The sequence below is a fragment of the Vicia villosa genome, unplaced genomic scaffold (assembly GCF_029867415.1).
Source record: "Vicia villosa cultivar HV-30 ecotype Madison, WI unplaced genomic scaffold, Vvil1.0 ctg.001583F_1_1, whole genome shotgun sequence".
Taxonomy (NCBI): domain Eukaryota; kingdom Viridiplantae; phylum Streptophyta; class Magnoliopsida; order Fabales; family Fabaceae; genus Vicia; species Vicia villosa.
The window spans coordinates 396,499-420,282 of NW_026705665.1; the positions used below are offsets into that span (position 1 = coordinate 396,499).

The following is a 23,784-nucleotide window of genomic DNA, read 5'->3' on the forward strand; positions in this document are numbered from 1 at the left end:
GCCATATGGTGGATGAGGAATGAGAATATATATATATATATATATATATATATATATATATATATATATATATATATATAATAGATTTGTGAGAAATGAGAATTATTAATATTAATTATTAGATTTAATTAACATTTAAAATTTAACGATTGTTTCTTCGGGGATAAAAAGGTTAAGAATAGCAAGGTGGACGTCATGTGGCTAGCTACTATTTGAACATTAAAAATTAATTAAAATAGGTCTTCACTCAAATTTTAATTTGTTTAATATAAATATAAATAGTTTTGAAGATGGAATTGAATAAACATTTCATTTTAAGTATGTTTCAAAAATATTTACTCCAAAACTAAAGTTTCTATATTAGAAAAACTGGAGACATGTTAGTATTTTTCATAAAATATTCCATTTTTTAGTTTTTTCTTTTAATGAAATCGAACTATTGAATGCATTTGGTCGTTACCGATTAATTAATAAAGGTCTCCAACAAAGTTAGTGGAATTGATTTCAATTATATAAAGGTCTCCGACAAAGTTAATGGAAATGAAATAAAGTATATACCAAACTATTCAACAAAACTATTTGGTACCTACCAAAGTGTTTATCAAATAAAGTTAGTGGAATTGTAATAGGACTATTGATTTCAATTATATAAAGGTCTCCAACAAAGTTAATGGAATTGAAATAAAGTCTATTGTAGACCCCGTTGGTTTTCTATACACTTTGAAATTGAGAATAATTATTGAAGCTAAACGACAGAAGCTAATACAATGATTTGATTATAACTTTGAAATTGAGAAGTGAGAACAATTATTGTTGTTTTAAATGAATCACTCATTGTATACTTTCTCAAATATTACAATTATTCTCTTGATGCTTCTCACTATAGTTTCAAGGAAGAGGAATATTGTTATCTCGATCTGTTGAAAAACAAGGTAAAATAAATATTAGAAGTTCTTTCTAGTGAGACATTTTTCAAACATTAAATTGTTTATTCTTTATGTTAACCAAATTTCTTTACATAATTATTTTTAAAAAGAAGTGCAAAGAAGATAAGGAATGTTGTATAGAATTTCAATTGCTTTGAAAATTTTCTTCTTCATTTTTGCAGATGGGTGAAAGGAATTAAGAAGATTGTTCACAAGAGTGCGCATGAGCTGAAATTAGTTATTTGTAAATCTGTTGAAAATCATAGGTAAAAAAAAACACATTTATGGTTAATTTCGTTTAAGACTCATCTTATTTTTCTTAATTATCAAACATAATATTGAAAGTTCTTTCCACTAAGACATTTTTCCAACATTAAATAGTTTTTATGTAAAACAAATTTCTTTACTTTGTTATTCTTGGAAGTATGTATATGACATGGTGATAAAACAAAGATTGAACCTTGAAATATTTAGTCCTCTGCTGCTGAATTTCAATTGTTTTGAACATTACTTTATTCTCTTTGCAGATTGGTGAAGGAAAAAGATTGTTCACAATACTTGAGCATGAGCTTAAAGTAGTTGTTTGTAAATCTATTGGATATCAAGGTAAAAAAAAAAAAAATTCATGGTGGTTGCCTTTATTTTGTTTACTATTTCACTTTTTTTTAAGACTATTTTCATGTTTGTTTGGCTGCTGGATTTTCAATTATTCATAGCTTATTTTTATATTTTAATGTTAATTTAGAATATTTAGAGTATTTCTAAATATTTTAGAGTATATTTAAATTAATATAAAAAATATTCATAAAATTCTAAAATTAATGAATGAATCAGCGAGCCGAAATGGCCAAATTTAGTGTGTTTTGTTGACTTTCTGGTTGCTTTCTTTTACTTTCCGAATTTTAAAATCTCAAAACATATTTTCTTTCTCTTAGTCCCTTAAGGTACTTAGGCATACATCAACGAACTCCACCTTGACATGGAAACATTGTAATGCCTATTTTTCCATCAACCACACTGCTTCTCTCTACCATGTTGAATCACTATTAAACAATATTGATCAAGTGCAATCCTCTTTCTTCTAGCAATCACCTTTTTATAATTAGCTGAATTTCAATTGCTTTGAACATTAACTGTTCTCTTTACAGGTTGGTAAAGAAAGAAGACTGTTTATAAGACTTGAGCATGAGCTGAAAGTAGTTATTGGTAAATCTATTGGAAATCAAGGTAAAAAAATTCATGGTTGGTGGCCTTTATTTTGTTTACTATTTCACTTTTTTATTGTTTGTAGACTATTTTCAGGTTTGTTTGTTGAGCTGCTGGATATTTAATTATTCATAGCTTGTTTATAATATTTTATATATTAATTTTGAATATTTAGAGTATTTTTAAATATTTTAGCATAAATCTAAGTTAATAAAAAATATTCATAATATTCTAGTATTAATGATTAAATCAGCGAGTCAAAATGACAAAATTTATTTGACCCAAACTACTACCAAACTCGTGCTATTAGATTTCTACCGCAACTAGATGTTTAAAATCCACATGAAAACCTCTGATCCCCATTGTCCAAATGGCCCCGCAATCTTAGTATTTATTGTCGACTTTCTAGTTGATTTTTCAGCTTTCTAATTTTTGAAATCTCGAAACATTTTTTGGCTTTCTGATTTCAAAAATTCGATGAAAACTCAATGGTAACATGGTTATCCATTGTCTTTTGCAAAACTCTATAAACTGTTCTAACATGGTTATCCATTGTCATGATCACTTCACCAGGCAAAATCTTCAATACCCCATGTTCAACTCTAGTACAATAACACATATATCATCAAACATGCTTATAGAACATTTCAAAGTCTCACAATATAGTTTTTCTGGCCACATGCAATAATGATAGAGATGCAAGGTCATTGGATCAAAAAAGTGGGTCCAAGTGTGAAAATTCTATCAAGAAGGAGGAGTTTCCCATGTTCACTGAAGATGATCATGTCTTCTAGATTACTTGAGCTGAGGCTTACTCAAGGGTACAAGACACGAGTCTCGGACTAAAGGTAAATTTAGCATAACTGTGTATGGAGGGGTCAACAATTCATTTGTTCAAAGCTTAATGGGAAAGTGAAGTAGATATTGCATGGGAGATTTTCAAAGAGGCGTTGCCGAACAAGTATGGAGATATAATAGAGGGTGACGTGTTCAAACAACTATAATCGTTGAAACAAAGAAGAGATGTTGAGGATTATATCAAGGAGTTTGAGCGCATATTGCCTCAAGTACCTCAAATTGCAGATGCTCAATACATGGATTGGGTGAAGCTTGAAGACGGTGGGGCCGCTGTCATGCATATGTATAATGAATTGAGCACATGCATATGTATAAGACTTAATGTGCTAACTTGACCGAATTGAAAAGGCATGGGTTATAAATGCAGTAGTGATTTTGTTTCCGAAATTTCTCTTTGCACCCTTATATCTTCTCTAAGGCCCGTAGAAAATTGAAAAGAAATGCCCCATAATTTTAGAGATATATCTTCAAACGCACCAATATTAATTTTACACTAAATTAAATCCGAAGATGCAATTGTGAAGTTTTTTTAAGGGTGTCTTCGGATATATATATATATATATATATATATATATATATATATATATATATATATATATATATATATATATATATATATATATATATATATATATATATATATATATCGGAACATCACCTAATACGAGAAAAACTTTAAAGATACATGACATAACCAAATTAAAAAATAAACCAACATCAACATGACATTAAATTAAAACACTCACTACCCAGATAGTCATTAAAATAAATTTAACATTACATAAAGTTATCATCGGGACGCTGTAACATAACGATTGTATCCTCGACAGATCTTTGAATCTTTGCATCTACTTCAATTGGACCCCTTGATTCTTAATGGAGAAAAACACTCCATATAACCTTTAAATCGTCATCAGTCTATAGTTCAAAGTTGATGAATTGGACCTTCCCCTTGCTTCATCTAGTTTAATATCATGCTTCACTTCATCTAGTTTAACATTATCCATTGCTATATCATGTTTTACATCGTTACATACCACACCTTTGAGAAACATATTCGGGTGCTCCATATCTAATAAGAATCAAAATAAGAAAATGCTTAAAAACCAGTAACAAAAGAATTCAAATATAGACTTCTTAAATTAGGGTTGGTGAGTTTGGATATGTAAATCTAGACAATGAGCATATTTTTTCAGCTCAAACACAAGATCACTACAAGAAATGAGGGATGAAATAATGGAACTTTATCTTAAATTACAGCTTAATTTGCTTCCTTTTTGGTTACGGAAGGAGTTTGGAATGTGAGAAAGATGATCATGCAAGGTGGTCATATATTCAATTTCCCGCTTGAGATTTTTAAAGATACATCTTTGAAAATATCACCGAGTCGTTAAAAAAATCTTCTGAATGAAACTGGTGGAAATGTCTTTGGGGGTATTTTCAGAGATGTATCTACGAATTAACCTTGGGTTTATTCAGAGATGTATCTCCGATCTAAAATTTAACAAAAAAAAAGTATTTGGTGCGTTCAGAGAAGTATCTACGAATAAACCCAATGCTATTTTGGGGTTTTCAATGGTGCTCCCCATTACATAAGCGTGTAATGAGAAATTGCCTTAGATTTTCTACTAGAGAGAATATTTATTGAAAATCAAACCCTTGGACTCAATGGTAGCTTATAGCCACGAGTATGGCTTGGTAATTTTGTACATAACCATCTGGATTTCACTTAATCCTGAACACCCATGTGCATCATATTACACTTATAATGGGGGGGGGGAGAGTTGTAAGACTCTAGGTTTTGTTGTTAAGTAAGGCTTCATGTTCAACCTTCATAGAATCTAACCACCTAGGATATTTGAAAGAAAATATCTATGAGGTAGGTTCAAGTTCAATTAGGAGAAGTGTAGGGTGAAGTATTGGTTACACAAGGCCATCCTTGGCTCTAGTGGTCATGGAGTGAGTATTTTGAGGATGAACTCTTCGTGATGGAAGGAGAGGAATAAAAGATGTTTGAATGAATGTGTGTCAGGATGAAGGTGGGTTAAAGAGAGAAGAGACTGAATCAGAGTGATGATAGAAATGTTGAGATAAAGATTGATTTGAGGAAATAAGGTTGGTTGTCTCATTAGGACTGGTTATTATAGGAGAGGATGAAGGTTTATTGAAACCTGGTAGGTCAGTGGTACTGTTAGAATGTAGGGTATGAGATGAGAGGGATTGGTTAAAAGTAGGACATGGATTAGGGTTAGAAGATGGATTAGGAGAGTTCCTTAAAAACAAAGTAAGTGGAGATATTATATTTCGATTGATGAATGAGATGGAATGGTATTAAAGGCATAAAATGAAAGAGGACCTAAAATGGAGTTGGAAGTAATTGAGGAAATTTATCTTAAAAAGAAGGAAAGAGAAAGTTGTAGGGAAACTTGAGCTCATTGAAAATTACATCCTTAGAGATGTGAATCCTGCCATCATTAGCCCATCATTTATACCTTTTGTGATTAGAAGAATAACCTAGGAACACACATTCTCTTAAATGATATGCAAAATTATGAAGAATGTAAGGTCTAAGATGAGAATAACATGCTCACTAAAGGGCTTTAAGAAATTTTTAATCAAGGGTATTATGATAGAGTAGGAAATAAGGAGAGTGCATGTACAAACCTGTATTGGGTCTCCTGTTGATGAGATAAGTAGCAGCTTGAAAGACTTGGTCCAAACTATTTTAGGGAAAAGAAGTTTGAGCTAATATTGTAAGGCCTATTTGCACCACATGCATTTGTTTCCTCTTTATTGAACCATTTTGATGGTGAGTATGCGGACAAGTCAACTTGTGAGTCGTGCCTTGTGGTGCAAGAAATGCAGAGAATGGTTGAAACTCACCACCTCTATTAGTTTTAACTGTCTTAACCTTGTTGTTAAAATGAGTGTTAAGGGTAAAGATGGATGTTGTGCAAACTGAATAAACCTCATATTCTTGCCAAAGCAAAAAAATCCAAGTGTACTTCGTGAAAGCATCAATACAACTAAGTAGATATTTAAAACCAGAAGAGGAAACCATATGTGCTAGTCCATACACATCTGCAAATATAAGGTTAAAAGGAGTTGCGACACAGGCACATTTTCAACTGTAAGATTATCCCACACTTTCACATCATCCATAAAAATCACATGAGATGGATTTAAAATATACTTTCGGAGTTGCGACACATGGAACACATCATGCAAATTCGACAGGTTAGGTGGCAAGGCCACCCTATATCCAATAGTCTCCACGTTGTTAGAAATTGTATACGGGCCGATAAACCGATGAGTAAACTTCCTCAATTTCAAGGCGCGGTCTACACCGGTCACCAAAGTGACTCTTAAGAACACACGGTCTCCCTCTTGAAACTCAAGATCTTTCCTTCTCTTATTATGGTAACTCATTTTCCTACTAAGCGAAGTTTTCATCTTATCCCGAATTAACTTCACCTTTTCTATAGTCTGTCGAACAATCTCAGGCCCAAGAACTACGCTCTCACCATATTCATACCAACACAAAGGTGTTCTACATCTCCGACCATACAAGCTCTCAACAAATCCACCAATGACTGAAGATTCCTCTCCGTCTGGACATCCGTCTGTGGATGATACGTAGAACTCAATCTCAACTTAGAGCCCAACGCATCGTGCAAACTCTTCCAAAATCCATAAGTAAACCTCAAACCTGTATCAGAAACAATATTCAATGAAACCCCATGGAGCTTCATAATCACACGAATATAAATCTCCGCCAACATTAGTTTAGGAAAATGAACACTAATTGGAATGAAATGAGCCGATTTCGTGAGCCTATCAACCATCATCCAACTCATATTATGTCCTCTTAGAGTATTGGGCAATCCTGTCACAAAATCCATTGATATACTATCTGTATAGCCTCATAGTGCCTTCGGGATGATCGACTGACCCCACAAACCAACACAGGTCTTTTCACGATGCTTTGACCTCACTCGCACGCTTTCTGAGAAACTTCCCAGAAGGTCACCCATCCCAGAATTGCTCTAAGTCAAGCACGCTTAACTGTGGAGTTCTTTTGGAACAGGCTATCAATAAGAAGATGCATCTTGTAGGTATAGCTAGTACCCATCAATCCTTATAAAGTTTCCTTCAACCATGCAGTCCCATACCTGCATAGCCTCGGGATTCCTCTCATTCCGATGTGGCGAACACCTTTGCCCTCTTCGGCCTCAGGTGTTACATGCGGTGCAACCACCCCTCGCCTTCTTCGGCCTTGGGTGTTACATGCCGACCAGCTTCCGCATGGTTCGTCCTCGAACCACATCATATAGGTTGAGGTCTGACTCTGATACCTTTTGTAACGCCTCAGATTGCTTTCGGGATGATCGACTGACCCCACAAACCAACATAGGTCTTTTCAGCATGCTTTGACCTCACTCGCACGCTTTTCGGGAAACTTCCAAGAAGGTCACCCATCCCAGAATTGCTCTAAGTCAAGCACCGATCCATAAGAACTCTACGGTTAAGCGTGCTTAACTTAGAGAAATTCTAGGATGGGTGACCTTCTGGGAAGTTTCCCGGAAAGCGTGCGAGTGAGGTCAAAGCATGCTGAAAAGACTTGTGTTAGTTTGTGGGGTCAGTCGATCATCCTAAAATCAGTCTGGAGAATATTGCTTATTAAAAAAGGAAGAGGAATATTGTTCTCTCGATCTGTTGAAAAATAAGGTAAAATAAGTATTAGAAGTTCTTTCTAGTGAGACATTTTTCAAACATTAAATTTTTTATTCTTTATGTTAACCAAATTTCATTACATAATTATTTTGAAAAACAAGTGTAAAGAAAATAAGGAATGTTGTTTAGAGTATGTGGAATGTTTATAATTGCTTTGAACATTTTCTTTCTTAATTATTGCAGATTGGTGAAAGGAAGAAGATTGTTTTCAAGAGTGAGTATGAGCTGAAAGTAGTTATTCGTAAATCAGGTGGAAATCAAAGGTAAAAAACACATTTATGGTTTAGTGCATTTAAGAATCATCTTATTTTTCTTAATTCACTGGCATTGTAGTTGTATACTATCAATTATCAAACATAATATTGAAAGTTCTCTCTACGTACTGAGACATTTTTCTTAATTCACTGGCATTGTTTTTTGGAAAGATGTATAAAGGAAAAAAGGACTGCTAAATTTCAATTGCTTTGAACATTACATTGTTCTCTTTACAGATTGGTGACGGAAGGAGACTGTTCACAAGACTTGAGCATGAGCTGAAAGTATATTGGAAATTAAGGTAAATATTCATGGTTGGTTGCCTTTATTTTTTTTACTATTTCACTTTCTTTTTTTTTATTGTTTGTAGACTATTTCCTTGTTTGTTTGTTTGTTGGGCTGCTGGATATTCAATTATTCATAACTTGTTTACAATATTCATTATATTAATTTAGAATATTTAGAGTATATCTAAATTAATATAAAAAAATATTTGTAATATTCTAATATTAATGAACAAATCACCAAGGCGAAATGACCAAGTTTAATACCTGCAAATCGTTTGCATTCGATCCAAACTACCGCCAAACTCACGTTGGCAGATTTCTGCCGCAACCAGATGTTCAAAATTCACCTGACAACATCTGATCACCATTGGCCAAACCGCTCCACAATCCTAGTGTCTATTGTCGACTTTCTAGTTGCTTTTTTGACTTTTCGAATTTTGAAATCTCAAAAGATGTTGAATCCCCACCTTGACATGAAAATATTGCAATGCCAACTTTTTCATCAACCACACTACTTCTCTCTATCATGTAGAATCACTATTAAACAACCTTGATCAAGTGCAATCCACATGCTTCGAGCTAATCACCTTTTTATAATTAGATAATCTAAGGTGACCACAAGCATGATTATTCAACATTCTTTGACTCTACTTGGTTCTGAATGCCCCAGTAAAGGTCTCAGTTTCTTATTTTTACAACCTTTCAACCATAATTAAAACATAACAGCCAAGGCCAGCATAACTGTCCCTTTGAGATGGTATAATATTCCTCCTTATCTTATAACGATTCTGAAATTCTGGTATGACATACTCAGCATGTCACTCACGATGTCAAGACATCTGATCTGTTATTAGCTTAGCAAAGGAAAAACAGAAAGAGCCCCAATTTTTAATTACCCCTAAGAAGGAGTCCATGAGTACTGAGATCATGTATGTTTAGTCAACATAACCAGATTGTAATATTTATTGGTTCTATAAAAGGAACAACTATCAAACTTGAACCTGATGTTATACACGATGTTACAACATCCAAGACTGAACAGACAATACAATGCAGAAGATAAATAACACAGTGAATTGTTAACCCAGTTCGGTTTAACTACCTACTCTAGGGGCTACCAAGCCAGGAAGAAAATTTCACTATCAGTAGTACTATTTTATGTAAACAACCTCTGGTTTACAGATAAACAACCTCTGGTTTACAGATAAACAACCTCTGGTTTACCTAGTCACTACCCAATTCAACCTTTATCTTAGAACTCCATCTAAGACAAGAGAACCTCTGCTCACTCCCCAGTGATACGTAACTGTTACAACCATGCAACAACTATTTAAACAATTAACAATGAACACTAACTTCATCTTGCTTCAATCAAGAATACAATACTCAACTCTTACCTACAGGTTTCGAGTGAGAACAATAGCTTCTCTTACCTACAGGTTTTGAGAAGGACATGGCAGCCATCCCACAACCTGGGTGGTCTACCTATACATACCCTAATGACTACATCTTTTCAATTACAAGGTTTGCTTAACTTCGTCTCTAAAACTAGGTTACAAAGGTTTCTATTTATAACTTATTACCAATTGGACTTGGGCTTACAAACCGCAGCACTATTGGCTGTTACAAATCTGCAGATATCTTCTGCTAAAAGAAAGGTCTTCAATCACAAGTTTCCTAATTTATCTTCTAAATTAGAAACTGTTGAATCTTCAATATTCTGATTTGATTCATCAATATTCTGACTTGATTTTATTGACCTTTAAATCTGCGCCACATTGGATTACATAATATTCATAGAATATTCTGTATCTGTTGAGAACCAAACTTTTTTTATAACATATAATATTTAATATGACATAAAACTATTGAACGACGAATACAGATTCAACAAAACCATTTGGAAGAATACATATTAGACAAAATTATTTGATACATAAGTCTTCATCAAATAAAGAATAAGTTCTATTCAGGGTCGACTCTTTAAATTTGGGTGTCTTGGGTGAATCAAAAGAGTTATGCTCTTATGAATATTTGAATTAATGTTTATACTATATCAAAATATAAACCACTATAAAATGAGTTATTCTTCTTCTTCTCGATCTGATATTTTTTTCTATAAAAAAATTGATCAAACCTTTAAAATTATCTAAATATCATCCTCTTAGCATTTTTGTTGCAAAATCATTAATAATTTGGTCATAATCAAGGTTCTTCAAAAAATTATTTTAAATTGAAATCAACGCAAGACTATTTAATCTATCTTGTGACATAATAGATCTCAAATAAGATTTTAATAATTTGAATTTAGAAAAACTTCTTTCATGCAATACTAATAAGAATAGTCAATATTATATTTATAAGCTATGCATGCATTAGGAAAACAATTAAAAGTCTTTAAGGAACTCAATATCATATAGCTTAATTTTGATTCAACTGTTAAAATTTCACCATCAAGATCAACAGCTTAGTCAAAATTTGACACGGTCAGAAGACTTCTAACCTATAAAAAAACATTATCAATAATATAAAATATTCTCTATATCAATATTTTAATTTTAATGTCTCAATTAAATTCTTAAGTTCCTAAAATTATGGATATATTAATTGATTTTATTTTAAGGGAATTAATTGATTTTATTCTACTTTATATTTTATTAATGGGAATTTTTATTCTTTTATTAATTTTGATTTTGTAGTGCCTCTATAATTTTGTTAGCCAATATTTTTAAAAAAAGATTCTAACAAATTTTTTTTAAATAGAAAATTTTCTTTATATATATAGGGGTAAAAAAATTATAAGTGCCCCTATAATTATGGGGCCTGAACTCCCGTCCCGCGATCCATGCTTAGGACCGCCGGTTCTATTAATTGTTGCCCTTAAAACACAGATAAAGGTTTGGAAAATAGAACTTTTATATTGGTAATTTTTTTAAAACTTTTAAAACATTAGTTCTATATTTTCCTAAAACAGATTCTTTATTCAATTTCTCAATATAGAAAAATTAAACACGTACCTTATTATGAAATATAAAATAAAAAATGAGAATAGCTGTTAGAGTCTTTGCTGCATAACTTGAATTGCACTGAAAACTTGTACAGTTGTACCTTATTCTCTTGATGCTTGTTACTGCAGATTGTTCATACTACTATCCATATTACTTTATTCTCTCTGCTGATTGCAAAAAAGAAGAAGATTGTTTACAAGACTTCAGAATGTCAGACAGTGGTTATTCGTAATTCTTTTGGAAAACATATTCAAGGTTGGTTGCCTTTATTCTATTTTTCTTAAGACTATTTGCATTTACTGTTAGTTGACTCATTCTCTTGTTATTTTTCTTAAATTGTATATTCTTTATATTAAATAAATTTCTCTGAACCTGAAACTCTCTGTTGCAGAATTTCAATTGGTTTGAACATTATTTTGTACTTTTTGCAGATTGGTGAATGGAAGAAGATTGAGCATGCTTTGATAGTGGTTATTTGTAAACCTGTTGGAAAGCAAGGTAAAAATACATATTCATGGTGTGACGAATTGTCTTTTGTAAATTTGTTGGAAAGATTGGGCAGAATGTCTTGTTGAAATTTCTCCAACAGATTTATGACCTGACTAAAATATTTCATCAAGTTCCATTTTTCAATTAAATTACATGATACTAAACTAACTGCTAATGAATTGATTTAGATGGAAAGTTGCTTAGCTGATTTGGGAAAGGGCTATGTGGAGAAATTGATAAATGGGGCATTATCAGAATTACGTTATGTATTTTGCTTCACACGCACTGCTAATGAATTCAAAGAAAAAAAAAATTGGTTGGAAGCAAAAATAAAAACAATGGAGCAACATGCTAAAGTGGCAGCAGGACATGATAATGATATTGAAGCTGATTATCAATTATGGAAAGAGAAAGCTGAAAAGCTCGTTCAAGAGGACATCCAAACAAAACAAAAATGCTTTTTTGGATTATGTCATGATTGCATATGGCGATATAAAAAGGGAAAGGAGCTGGCAAATAACATCGTGGAGATTAAACAATTAATAGAAAAGGCAGAGAAGTTTGTAAATATTGAAGTCGATCGTTGTCTTCCTGATGCTGAACGTCATTCGTCTAAAAATTACCTTTCTTTTGAAAGTAGAGAGTCAAAATACAAAGAGTTGCTGGATGCACTAAAAGATGACAACAACTATATAGTCGTATTACAAGGGATGGGTGGTATCGGAAAAACAACATTGGCCCTCAAAGTTGTTAAAGAAATAAAGGTATTAGCACAATTCACTCATGTCATTAATACAACAGTGTCGTTTACTCCTAATATAAAAAAAATTCAAGATGATATTGCTGGACCTTTAGGAATGAATTTGAAGGACTGTAGTGACTCAGACCGATCATCAAAACTGTGGAGCAGATTAACAACTGGTGTGGATGGGGAAAAAGTTCTTCTAATAATGGATGATGTGTGGATTCAAGACCCACCTCTTGATTTTGATCTAATTGGAATTCCAAAACAAGGCAGTCAGAATTGTTGCAGAGTTCTTATAACCACACGGAGTAAACAAATATTCCATAAAATGGATTGTGACAAGATGATTGAATTGGAGCTCTTACTTGAAGAAGAAGCATGGGCCATGTTCAAAATGTATGTCGGTCCCTTTACAGAAAGTTTGATCTCCACGGGACGTGAAATTGCTCAGGAATGCAAACAATTACCGGTTGCAGTTGCCGTTATCGCCAGAAGTTTAAAGGGTCCACAAGATCGTAAGCACAAGTGGGATGCTACCTTAAAATCCTTGAAGGAAATTGTGTCCATGGACAATGTTGATGAAGAAAAGGTTGGAATTTATAAATGTTTGAAGTCTAGCTATGATGGTATGAAGGATGGAAAAGCCAAAGGATTGTTTCTCTTATCATCAGTATTCCCAGAAGATAAACAAATTCCTTTTGAAATTCTAACTAGACTTGGCATTGGAACAGGCCTTTTTGGGAAGAATTATGGAAGCTACAATGATGCTCGAAACCAAGTAGTTGTAGCCATAGATAAACTCATAGATTCATGTTTGTTGGTGTGGGTCGATAAAGAACATGTAAAAATGCATGATTTGGTTCGTGAAGCGGCTCAATGGATGGCATACAAAGAGATTCGACATGTAAATTTGTCGAACAAAAATGAAAAATCATCCGTTCAAAAGGAAAAAAATATGAAATATTTATTTTGTGGAGGGAAGGACATGGATTTGTTTTCTTGGAACTATGATGGTTCCAAACTTGAGACTCTAATTCTCGATGTGGAAATGAATGAAGACGATAAATGTATGGAAGCCCCAAATTCTTTCTTTGAAAATATTGACCAGCTTCAAGTTTTGTACTTTTCAAGTCATGACAAACGACCCTTATCATTGCCAGATTCAATTCACTCATTGTCAAATATTCGATCTATATTGGTTGATAGAGTTGATTTAGGGGACATCTCTGTTTTGGGAAATCTGCATAATCTTGAGACTCTTGATTTGGTTAAATGCATAATCGATGAATTACCAAACGAAATTTCAAAATTGGGGAAATTTAAATTGTTAAACTTGAAAAGATGTGAAATTAGAAGGAATGATCCATTTGAGGTTATTAAAAGATGCTCAACACTTGAAGAGTTGTACTTCAGATATAGTTTTAATGAATTTTGTCAAGAAATTACCTTACCCGAATTGCAAAGGTATCATATCTGTAATAGGTTTACATTGCTTCCTGATTCACTATCAAAATATGTGTCTTTTGAAGTAGTTGATGGCAATGAATGTTTTTTTTCAAAACAAACACTCAAGTGTTTAATGCAAACAACAGAGGGTCTTCTACTAGAGGGAGTTGAGGTGGAATGGAGAGATCTCATGCCTGAGATTGTTCCTATAGATCAGGGTATGAAAGATCTTGTTGAGCTTCGTCTGAAGTGTATTTCACAGTTACAGTGCCTCGTCGACACTAATGGTTATCAATTTCCAGAGGTATTGCCCAACTTGGTTGTGTTAGATCTGGATAATATGGAAAATTTGGAAGTATTATTCCATGGTTCTCTTTCTTTTGACTCTTTAAAGAATTTGGAGAAGGTATCAATAAAAAAGTGTAAAAAGCTTCGAATATTGTTCAATTGCAACCTAAATCTCTGCAATCTAAAGACTTTGTCACTGTCGGATTGCCCATTGTTGGTTAACCTCTTTCCACTGTTAACTTCTCAGAGCCTGGTGCTGCTAGAGGAATTCAAGATAGCAGATTGTAAGGGATTGAAAAACATAGTAATAGACGACGGTGATAACAATGACAAGAGTCATGGTCCAATGTTTCCAAAACTAAGAGTTCTTTCTATTGTAAGATGTGATCAATTAGAATCAATATTTCCTTTCCTCTCTTTTGAAGACTTTCCAGTACTAGAAGATATCTACATAAGAAAATGTGATAAGCTAAAATATATATTTGGAAAATATCAACATGTTGAACTCAATGCATTGAAAGAAATAAAGCTTGTTGAATTACCAAATTTGATGGGTATTTTTCCAGAATATTCCCATTCCATGTCTATGCTCGTGAATGAGTCATCTTCAGCTTCTAGAGATGGTTCCAAGGCAAAAACAGAAGTTGACCCTGTCAAAGACAACATCTTATCTTTGAGTTGTTTATGTTGTCATGGTAATAACTATAGAGAAAAATCTGGGAGTAAGTCAACTACAAAAGTTCCATCGGTTAATGAGGATCCTGTGCAGAACAATTCATCAGCACCAGTAAGACTCTCATCTTTTTTCTTATGTTTTAATACATTCGTTTTTAAATATGTATCTTTTATCTTCTATTACAAGTTGCATACTATTTGATGTTTTTCAAAAAGTTGAATACTATTTGAAGTGTTTCAAAAAATTGGATGCCAAAATTTAATTATAGATAACGTACACATATCTTTAGGACTTATATAAGACAAATATTATATGTTTCCATTTCCATAAGTTGTATACATTAATGTTTGATTTGATTAATTGTTCACTAATATTGGGATCACATTACAGGTATCAAGCTCACACGACCGTCTTCAAATATGGGAACATGCACAATGTTTTCAAGTACGATGGCTTAACTTGTGTAATGTAAAAAAAATTTTACTTTATGGTATTTTGAAGATCAAATCTGTGTTCATCCTTTCTATTACTCCAAGAATGATGTTGGAAGCTTTGATTATTTCGAGTTGTGATGATTTGAAGCACATAATAGTAGACATTGGAGATGATGACAGTGGTGGCAAAAATTGGGGCGATGTCTTCCCAAAATTGAGAAACCTTGAAGTAAATCATTGCAACAAATTGGAATACATATTTGGACACCAAACTGATGAGGATCAAAACCATACTAAGATTCACCTTAATCTTCCAACATTGCAATATCTTGATCTTTACAATCTGCCAAGTTTAATTGCCATATGTGTCAAACAATACTGTACAACATTTCCACTTTTGAAATATCTCAAATTTCATTCCTCCAATGTCGCTATCAAATCTATTGGTGAAGTCATTGTTAGTCCTTCTGATTCAGAATCTCTGGACATTATAACCAAGGAGGTATCCCTATTTCCATAAATATTTGTTGTTTGCCAAATTATTCGATGATTTTGATTTTACTTGAAGAATATTGTTGATTTGCAATTGACAATTACTTGAAGAATAGTGTATATAAAAATACAAAATTTTATGTTATAGTGAACCTAAGAGTATTTTCTTTTTCTAATATAGTCAATGTTTGCGAAGCAAAGATATTTTATAATTTCTCTAAGAAAATATATTTTGCCATTTTATAATATATGCTGCATTCCAAGGTTATTTACCATTTTTTGTTTTGAAAATTTCATTTCCCCCACTTCAGTTTAACTATTTTATGAATTTGTTTTCCTATTTCAATAATGAATATAATTCTTTTACATCATTTTCTTTAAAAATAATGAAACCAAAAGAAACATACTTGACAATTGTGACAACTTATTTTTTGATGTACAATTGATATAATAAAATACTAAGTATTGATTGGTTACTGGGAAATAACATATAATTTTCTTTAACTTACAAATATAATCTAAAACACATAGGAAAAACATAAAACTAAAAACTTTCTCTCTCTACGATGCTTGCTCTGCCCTCTCTCTAGAAGGGGGTAGGGTTCCTTTCATTTGAATTTCTTTTCTCCGATGGCCGTGAGTGGAAGCCGGCAGGGCGGAGAGTGGGAGGTTGCAAGGAGAAGGATTTTTAGAGGACATGTATCTCGTTGGGACATTTTTCCCTGGGGAGGCGGCGTATCCAGAGTCAAAGGAGCTCAGATAACCTCCATCTACTTCTCGCGTTTCCCTGATGAATACTCAGCAAAACAGTTTTTTGAGTTATTCGCGTGCATAGGGAAGGTATTTGAGGTGGTTATCTCACCTAGGAAGAACCGATTTGGGAGGAAGTTTGGTTTTGCTAGGTTTGAAGAGGTTGAGGATGGAAGGTTATTAGCGATCCGGTGTGACAATGTGATGATTTTGGGGAAAAAGATTTATGCTAATTTGCCCAGGTTTGAGCGTTCCAAGGCTGGGTTCGAAGGTTTGCCAAGTTCGAGTGTGAGTCAGGGGAAAGGGGCAATGTCTCAGGGGGAGGAGAATCTGGGAAGGAAGGGAGAAGTGAAGAAGGTAGGAAGGAGCAATTTCTTGAGCAGAACTTATGCAAGTGTGGTAAACGATGGGGACGGTGCTAGAAAGAAGACCGAAAATCTCAGGCATGTGCTAAGCTTTGAGACCAGTGTTGAAGATAGGAACAGGATGGCTAAAGCTTATGTGGGGTTTGTTTTGATTCCCGGATCGACGCACAACATTCAAACCTATTTTGAAATGGAAGGCTATTTTCAAGTTAAAGCGACACCGATGGGGAGAAATTTGTGTCTCTTAGAAGAAGTGGAGGAAGGAGTGATTGAAGATCTAATTGGGGAGGGCGAAACATGGTGGAAGCAATGGTTCTCAGTGATTAGGAGATGGAACGAATTCGATCGCAATGAAGGGAGAGTAATGTGGGTTAGTGTCTATGGGGTTCCAATTCATGCTTGGAATGCTAATTTCTTTGTTGCTCTAGCAAACTCCATGGGCAGCTTTATTTGTTTGGACGAGACAACGGCGGACCGGTCCAACTTTGACATGGCAAGGTTTATGGTAAGGGTTCAGATTGATCATGTGCTGGATAATACGATGCTGGTCCAGATCGATGGGAAGGAGTTCACTCTCATCTTGAAGGAGGATGTGGTTGGTTCAATCCGTAATTCTTCAGGTACGCGCAAAACTCAATCTTCTGAGTCAGATTCTGCTGAATCTGAGGATGTGTGGTCGGATAATTGCTTATATGATGATGTTCTTGAATCTATAAACGATGGTCCGGTAAGCGATTCTCTGTTAAACCCGGTAGCTAGTAATTTGGAAAAACGGTGGGGGCAGGAGGATATAACGGGTGGGGTTGGTGAGAGGGAGGGGATTCGTGTTGAACATAGGTGCAGTCCGAAAAAGAATATGTGCGAAGTTACGCAGGATCTTAGCTTATCGGTGGTTCCGATGACTGAAAGTGTTAATTGTTCTAGTACAAATTCTTCTCTTCATAGGCTGGTGTCTTTTGACGAAGCTTTGAAGGACATACAGGGAGTAAAAGGAGACAGTAGCATGGCTGCTAAAAAAAACTGCAAAGGAAAGGATATTTGTGCGAATGGAACTGTATGCGGTGAGGTAGGAGGCTCTAAAAGGGAAGGTGGACGGCAATTATTAGACAGTGGGGGGGGGGCTTCTAAAAAGGTCCGGTTCAGGAGTATTATCGAGGTTGGTAGGGAGAAAGGGGCGGTGGCGAAACAGAAAGCTGTTAGGGGAGTAAGGGGCAGTGGTTGTGCTCATAAAAATAAGAACAGAAAGGGGAAGGTGGTGAATGTGCTGAACTCTATTACTTCTAAGTCTGACTCTATTCAATCGTTTAGTGGTGAAGATTCAGTTTTCTATGGTAAACAAATAGAAGATTCGGATATTCAAAGGTGCAATACTAGACAATGGAATTTTTTAGAGGGTGAAGTTGGAAGGAAATTGTTGTCGGCAATTGTTTCGTTGGGTGTGGTAGATGGGGAGGGAAGGGACAATTTGAGATGTAGGATTGAAAATCTTGAGAAAGTAGGTAATGCCACAATGGAAGAAAGGAAGGAGCTCTCTTTAAGTTTGAAATGATTATTGGTTCTATGAACATTAGGGGAGGCGGTAATTCTTTAAAAAGAAGGAGGGTGAACTCGATAATAAAAAGAGGGAAGGCGGACATTTTCTTGTTACAAGAAACAAAGATTAAAGTTTTTGAGGATTTTTTTGCAAAAAGTTTTTGGGGAGATCATGACATTGGATATTCTTTCTCTAATGCGTCGGGAGCGTCGGGGGGTATTTTAATCCTTTGGAAGGAAGGCAAGATGGAGGTGGTTAATAGTTTTAGAGGGGATGGTTATCTTGGAATCAAGGTGAAGTGGGAAAATCATTGGTACTATGTTTTTAACGTTTACTCTTCTTGTTCGTTGGACAAAAAGAAAAGGTTGTGGGAGGTTTTGGGGAGTTTGAAGGAGAAATACAAAGATGGGGAGTGGATTATTGGAGGGGATTTCAATGCGATAAAAAATAGAAGAGAGAGGAAGGGCTCAACGGCTTCGGCAAATCATAGTGAGATGAATCTCTTCGCGGATTTTATTCACAAGACTTCTTTGGTGGATATTCCGTGTAAGGGCAAGAAGTTTACTTGGTATAGTGGGGATGGCAAGACTATGAGTAGATTGGATCGCTTTCTTATATCGGATGTGGTGGTGGATAGGTGGGGTGTGGTGGGGCAATTTGCGGGAGAGAGAGATATCTCGGACCATTGTCCGATTTGGTTGGTGGTAGACAAAATTAATTGGGGACCTAAACCGTTTAGATTTAACAACGAATGGTTTTCTTCGGATTCTTTTCTTCCGTTTCTTGAAAAGGAGTGGAATTGCTTAAGCGTGGAGGGAAGAGGGGATTTTGTGTTAAAGGAGAAGTTGAAACTTCTTAAAACCAAATTAAAATGGTGGAATGAAGAGGTTTTTGGGAGATATGATTTGAACATAGAGGTAAATGTGAGAAATATCAACTCTTGTGATGAGAATTTGGAGGTGGGAGATGAGGATTTGTTTAAGGAAACGATTGACAAGAGGAGGGAAGCTACTAGTAGATTTTGGAGGGATCTTCAAATTAAAGAGAATATGCTCATCCAAAAGTCTAGAATGAAATGGTTGAAGGAGGGTGACTCAAATAGCGGTTTCTTTCATAAGGTGATTAAGGAAAGAAGGAGGATAAATCATATTGGCCCGATCTTATCTCCCGAAGGAATGGTTGATTCGGTGGAGCTAGTCAAAGGGGAAGTGTTTAGGCACTTTAATGATAAATTTAAAGAGGATGAGGAGGTGAGGCCTTCTTTGGATGGAATTGATTTCAAGAAGGTGTGTGAATCCGACGTAGCGATTCTTGAGGGTCCTTTTTTAGAAGAAGAAATAAAAGAAGCTTTATGGAGTTGTGGTGGATCGAAGAGTCCGGGGCCGGATGGATATTCTCTTCTTTTTTTCAAAAAGTGTTGGTATTTTCTTAAAGAGGACATAATGGGCTTTTTCAAAAGCTTTTATGAGGGAGGTTCTCTTTCTAAAGCGGTAACTTCTTCTTTCATTACTTTGATTCCTAAATCTAATAATCCCATTTCTTTAGATGATTATAGACCAATTTGTTTGGTTGGAAGCATGTACAAGGTGTTGGCTAAGTTATTGGCGGGTAGAATTAAGAGGATCCTTGGGAAGATTATTTCTCCGTGTCAAAGTGGTTTTGTGCCGGGCCGTCATATGTTGGATGGGGTCGTAGTGGCAAATGAAGTGGTGGATTATGCTAGGAAAGAAGGGATGGATTGTCTACTTTTTAAAGTCGATTTTGAAAAGGCCTATGACAAGGTAAATTGGAACTTTTTGAGGTACATGCTTAGAAGGATGGGTTTTGGTGATAAATGGGGAGGTTGGATGGAAAAGTTAGTGTTCAAAAGTCATATGTCGGTTCTTGTGAATGGTAGTCCGACTAAGGATTTTGAGGTTGGCAAGGGTTTGAGGCAAGGTGATCCGTTATCACCTTTCCTTTTTGTGATAGTGGCGGAGGGGTTAACGGGGTTGATTAGGAAATCCATAGAAGTGGGTGAATTTGAAAGCTTTTCTATCCATCGGAAGTGTGAGGTGGATATTCTTCAATTCGCGGACGACACTCTTTTGGTGGGGAAAGGTACTTGGAAACACGTGTGGGCGATTAGAGCGGCCCTAAAAGCTTTTGAGTTGGTTTCGGGTTTGGGAATCAACTATCACAAAAGTAAGTTGATTGGGATAAATGTTAACGGAGGATTTTTGGAAGCCGCCTCTTATATTCTTTCTTGTAAAATTGAAGAGAGTAACTTTTATTTCCTTGGGATTCCGGTAGGTTTCAACCCGAGGAATTTTGAGACTTGGAAGCCGCTTATTTCCAAATTGAAATCTCGGTTGGCGGGGTGGAAAAATAGGTTTCTAAATATTGGTGGTAGAATAACTTTGTTGAAATCTATTTTGTGTTCGTTAACCGTTTTCACTATGTCTTTTTACAAGATGCCTAACAAGGTAGCGAAGGAGGTTACTCGTATCCAAAGTTCTTTCTTATGGGGAGGAGGAGATGGTAGGAGATGCATTCATTGGATTAGTTGGAAGGAGGTAACTCAACCGTTTGATAAGGGTGGCATTGGAATCAAAAATGTGGTGGATTTTAATTTGGCTCTTTTAAGCAAATGGAGGTGGAAGATTCTTAAAGGGGAGGATTCTTTATGTCATAATATTCTTAAGGCGCGGTATGGTGATTTAGGGGTGAAGATTATGGGTGGAGCTGTTTCGTCGAAGGATAAGGGCGGGGAGTCCGTTTGGTGGAAAGACATCGTGAAATTGGGAGCCACATCTTTTATTGACCCGTTTGTTTCTTTTTGCAGGTTCACCATTCATAATGGGTATAATACCCCTTTTTGGGAAGCAAGGTGGTTATTTGGTTTGGTTTTGAAGGAAGAATTTCCGACACTTTTTGAGACATCTTGTTTGAAGGGTGTTTCGGTGGCGGCGATGGGAGGATGGGTGGAAGAAAAGTGGATATGGGGTTTGTGCGGTATACCGGAAAGTCGGTTGCTCGCTCCTTGTGTGGCGGCCGAGTGGGGTGTTCTTTCTACTTTATTGGAGGATTTTGGAGGGATGGGAGTGCATAAGGATGAGGTGGTATGGGATCGTAAAGGGGTTAATTCCTTTTCGGTTGCATCTTGTTACGAGGCTTATGCTCTTTTTCGTGCGCCTATGGGTCCGTTTGGTAGATTTTTTGAGGCTAAATCTTTGGTTTGGAAGGCGGAGGTTCCTTTTAAGATTAAGGCTTTCGGGTGGAGGCTCCTAGCTAATAGACTTCCAACAAAAGATCTCTTGGTGGTTAGAGGTATTTCTATTCCTTCCGACAATTTAAATTGCTCTTTTTGTCGTAATGTTCCGGAAAACCGGGAACATTCTTTTTTTGCTTGCCCTTGTGTAAAGCGTATTTGGAGGGACATAGCTTTTTGGATAGGAAAACATGGTATAGGGGAGGAAGAGAGCTTGTCAAATTTTATGGAATGGCACTCTTTTTGTAAATCAAAGAAAGTAGGTGTAAAGAAATTAGATGTTATTTGGTTGGCCACAACTTGGTCCATTTGGTTGAGTCGAAATGGGTTTTGTTTTCGGATGGAGGAGTGGAATTTAGATGATGTGGTTTGGAGCATCAAACACTTGGTTTGGAGGTGGTCCTTTTGTGGAGAAATTACCCATGCCAATTATTCCTATTATGACTTTATTAAGGAACCATTGCGGTTTTTGTCATAAGTTTAATTGGGTTGTAATTTCTTTGTTCTTGTTCCCTTCTTCTTTTGTTTCGGTCTTGTGCCGCTCTTTTGTAAACAGGTTGGAGAACCCTTAGTTCTCCGTTTTAATGTCATCTTGTTTACTAAAAAAAAAATAATCTAAAACACATCTCATTTAATTTAGAAATGTATTTCTTATTAAATTTCAAAAATATTATTATGGTATTGCTAATTTATTTTATGTAAGCACATGTAGGAATTGAGTGGCAGCATGGACCATTTTATTACTTTAGAAAGTCTCTTGGTATATCAATCCAAAGCAGAAAATATCCTCTGTCTCAATGGAACAGAAGGACAACCAATCAACTTGCGGTTTGAAGATATTGAGTTATATGATGGGAATGGTGTAATAAGCCTTTTTGTGGGTCCCAAAAATTCTTTTGCCCTACCAAACCTTACAGCGATAACACTCAATGGATGTGAAGTACTGGAAATAGTTTTCTCCAATTCCATTTCAACATGCCTACCACAATTGCGTAAACTAACAATAATAGTATGCAATAAGTTGAAGCATATCATTCAAGATGACGACGCGTCAAATTCTTTGTCTTCAAGGACATTCTTTCCAAAGCTAGAAAGACTTTGGGTACAAGAGTGTCACAAATTGAAATGTGTCTTCCCGGTCTCCATATGCAAAAAACTTCCTAAGTTAGAGACTTTGATGATAAGTGAAGCAGATGAGCTTGAAGAAATATTCAAGAGCAACGGTGACCAGAAAGTGGAGATCCCAAATCTAGACACTGTAGTATTTGATGACCTACCAAACCTCTTCGATGCCCAAGGAAGTCATTTTCAATTGGTAAAAAAACGTAAAGTACAAAATTGTCCAAAACTCCCCTCTTTGACTTCAGCCTCGGATATCTCAGGTACATGATGGTTTTAATAAATTACATACATGCAATGTTTATAAAATATTCTCATAATTTATTAAACTCATTTGCACACTACCATAAAACTTCTCTGGAATGGTGGTAAAATGGTCATTACGCATTGGTGTCACTTTGATTAGTAATATTTTCCTCAAATTTTTTAAAATACGAGCAACTGTACATCTAGTGAACATTTTGGTTTTATAATTGTTATCCTAATGACTTATTATTTTTCTTGTAGATCTTGAAATAAAGATATATTTGGATACTAAATTTAGGGAAGCTCAACGTAACAGTAATGAGAATCCAAGTGCAGAAACTACAAAAGATAGTGTTGGGATTGAAGTTGAAGCAACATTAGGAGACGAGATGACTTCTTCACAGGTCAATACCAATCAATCTCTTTATTCAAGCTACTCACATCTAAATGCAATTACCATGACAATGTCTTTGAAACAAACATGTTTTTCTATATGCAGTTACAAATGAAACAAACACTATAGGCAGGGAATGAATTTGTTGAAAATACTTATAATTTAGAAACACCATCAGTTGCTATATTACCAACAAATAAAAAAGTAATTTGCATGCCATGTTGAATTCCCTTGCATATTCCTATACACGCTTTTCATTCAGTAATCTAAGGTTTTATATCA

At 35.0% G+C, this 23,784-nt stretch overlaps 2 protein-coding genes across 6 annotated transcripts in view; one reads left to right on the forward strand and one right to left on the reverse strand.

Moving 5' to 3' along the window:
- The first annotated feature begins 679 nt into the window (after nt 1–679).
- LOC131635882 (uncharacterized) overlaps nt 680–23,784 on the forward strand; it is a 34,649-nt gene continuing 11,544 nt past the window's right edge. For 4 of the 5 annotated variants that reach the window (XM_058906517.1, XM_058906519.1, XM_058906514.1 and 1 more), the window contains exons 1-12: nt 680–932; nt 1,109–1,192; nt 1,454–1,532; nt 2,075–2,153; nt 7,908–7,987; nt 8,216–8,280; nt 11,403–11,529; nt 11,706–11,772; nt 11,952–15,029; nt 15,309–15,854; nt 22,456–23,125; nt 23,370–23,512. In XM_058906517.1, coding sequence (XP_058762500.1) covers nt 11,952–15,029; nt 15,309–15,854; nt 22,456–23,125; nt 23,370–23,512 — 4,437 coding nt within the window. In that variant the 5' untranslated portion in view covers nt 680–932; nt 1,109–1,192; nt 1,454–1,532; ... (3 more) ...; nt 11,403–11,529; nt 11,706–11,772. Of the gene's footprint in view, nt 933–1,108; nt 1,193–1,453; nt 1,533–1,591; nt 1,991–2,074; nt 2,154–7,907; nt 7,988–8,215; nt 8,281–11,402; nt 11,530–11,705; nt 11,773–11,951; nt 15,030–15,308; nt 15,855–22,455; nt 23,126–23,369; nt 23,513–23,784 lie in introns of those variants that run through there. The other variant, XM_058906515.1, reaches the window with a different exon arrangement.
- Nucleotides 3,893–6,892, reverse strand: LOC131635876 (uncharacterized). Its single transcript, XM_058906509.1, has 3 exons — nt 6,559–6,892; nt 6,068–6,502; nt 3,893–4,062 (listed from the first exon to the last, which is right to left on the reverse strand). The coding sequence occupies exons 1-3, from the start codon at nt 6,890–6,892 to the stop codon at nt 3,893–3,895; spliced, it is 939 nt and encodes a 312-aa protein (XP_058762492.1).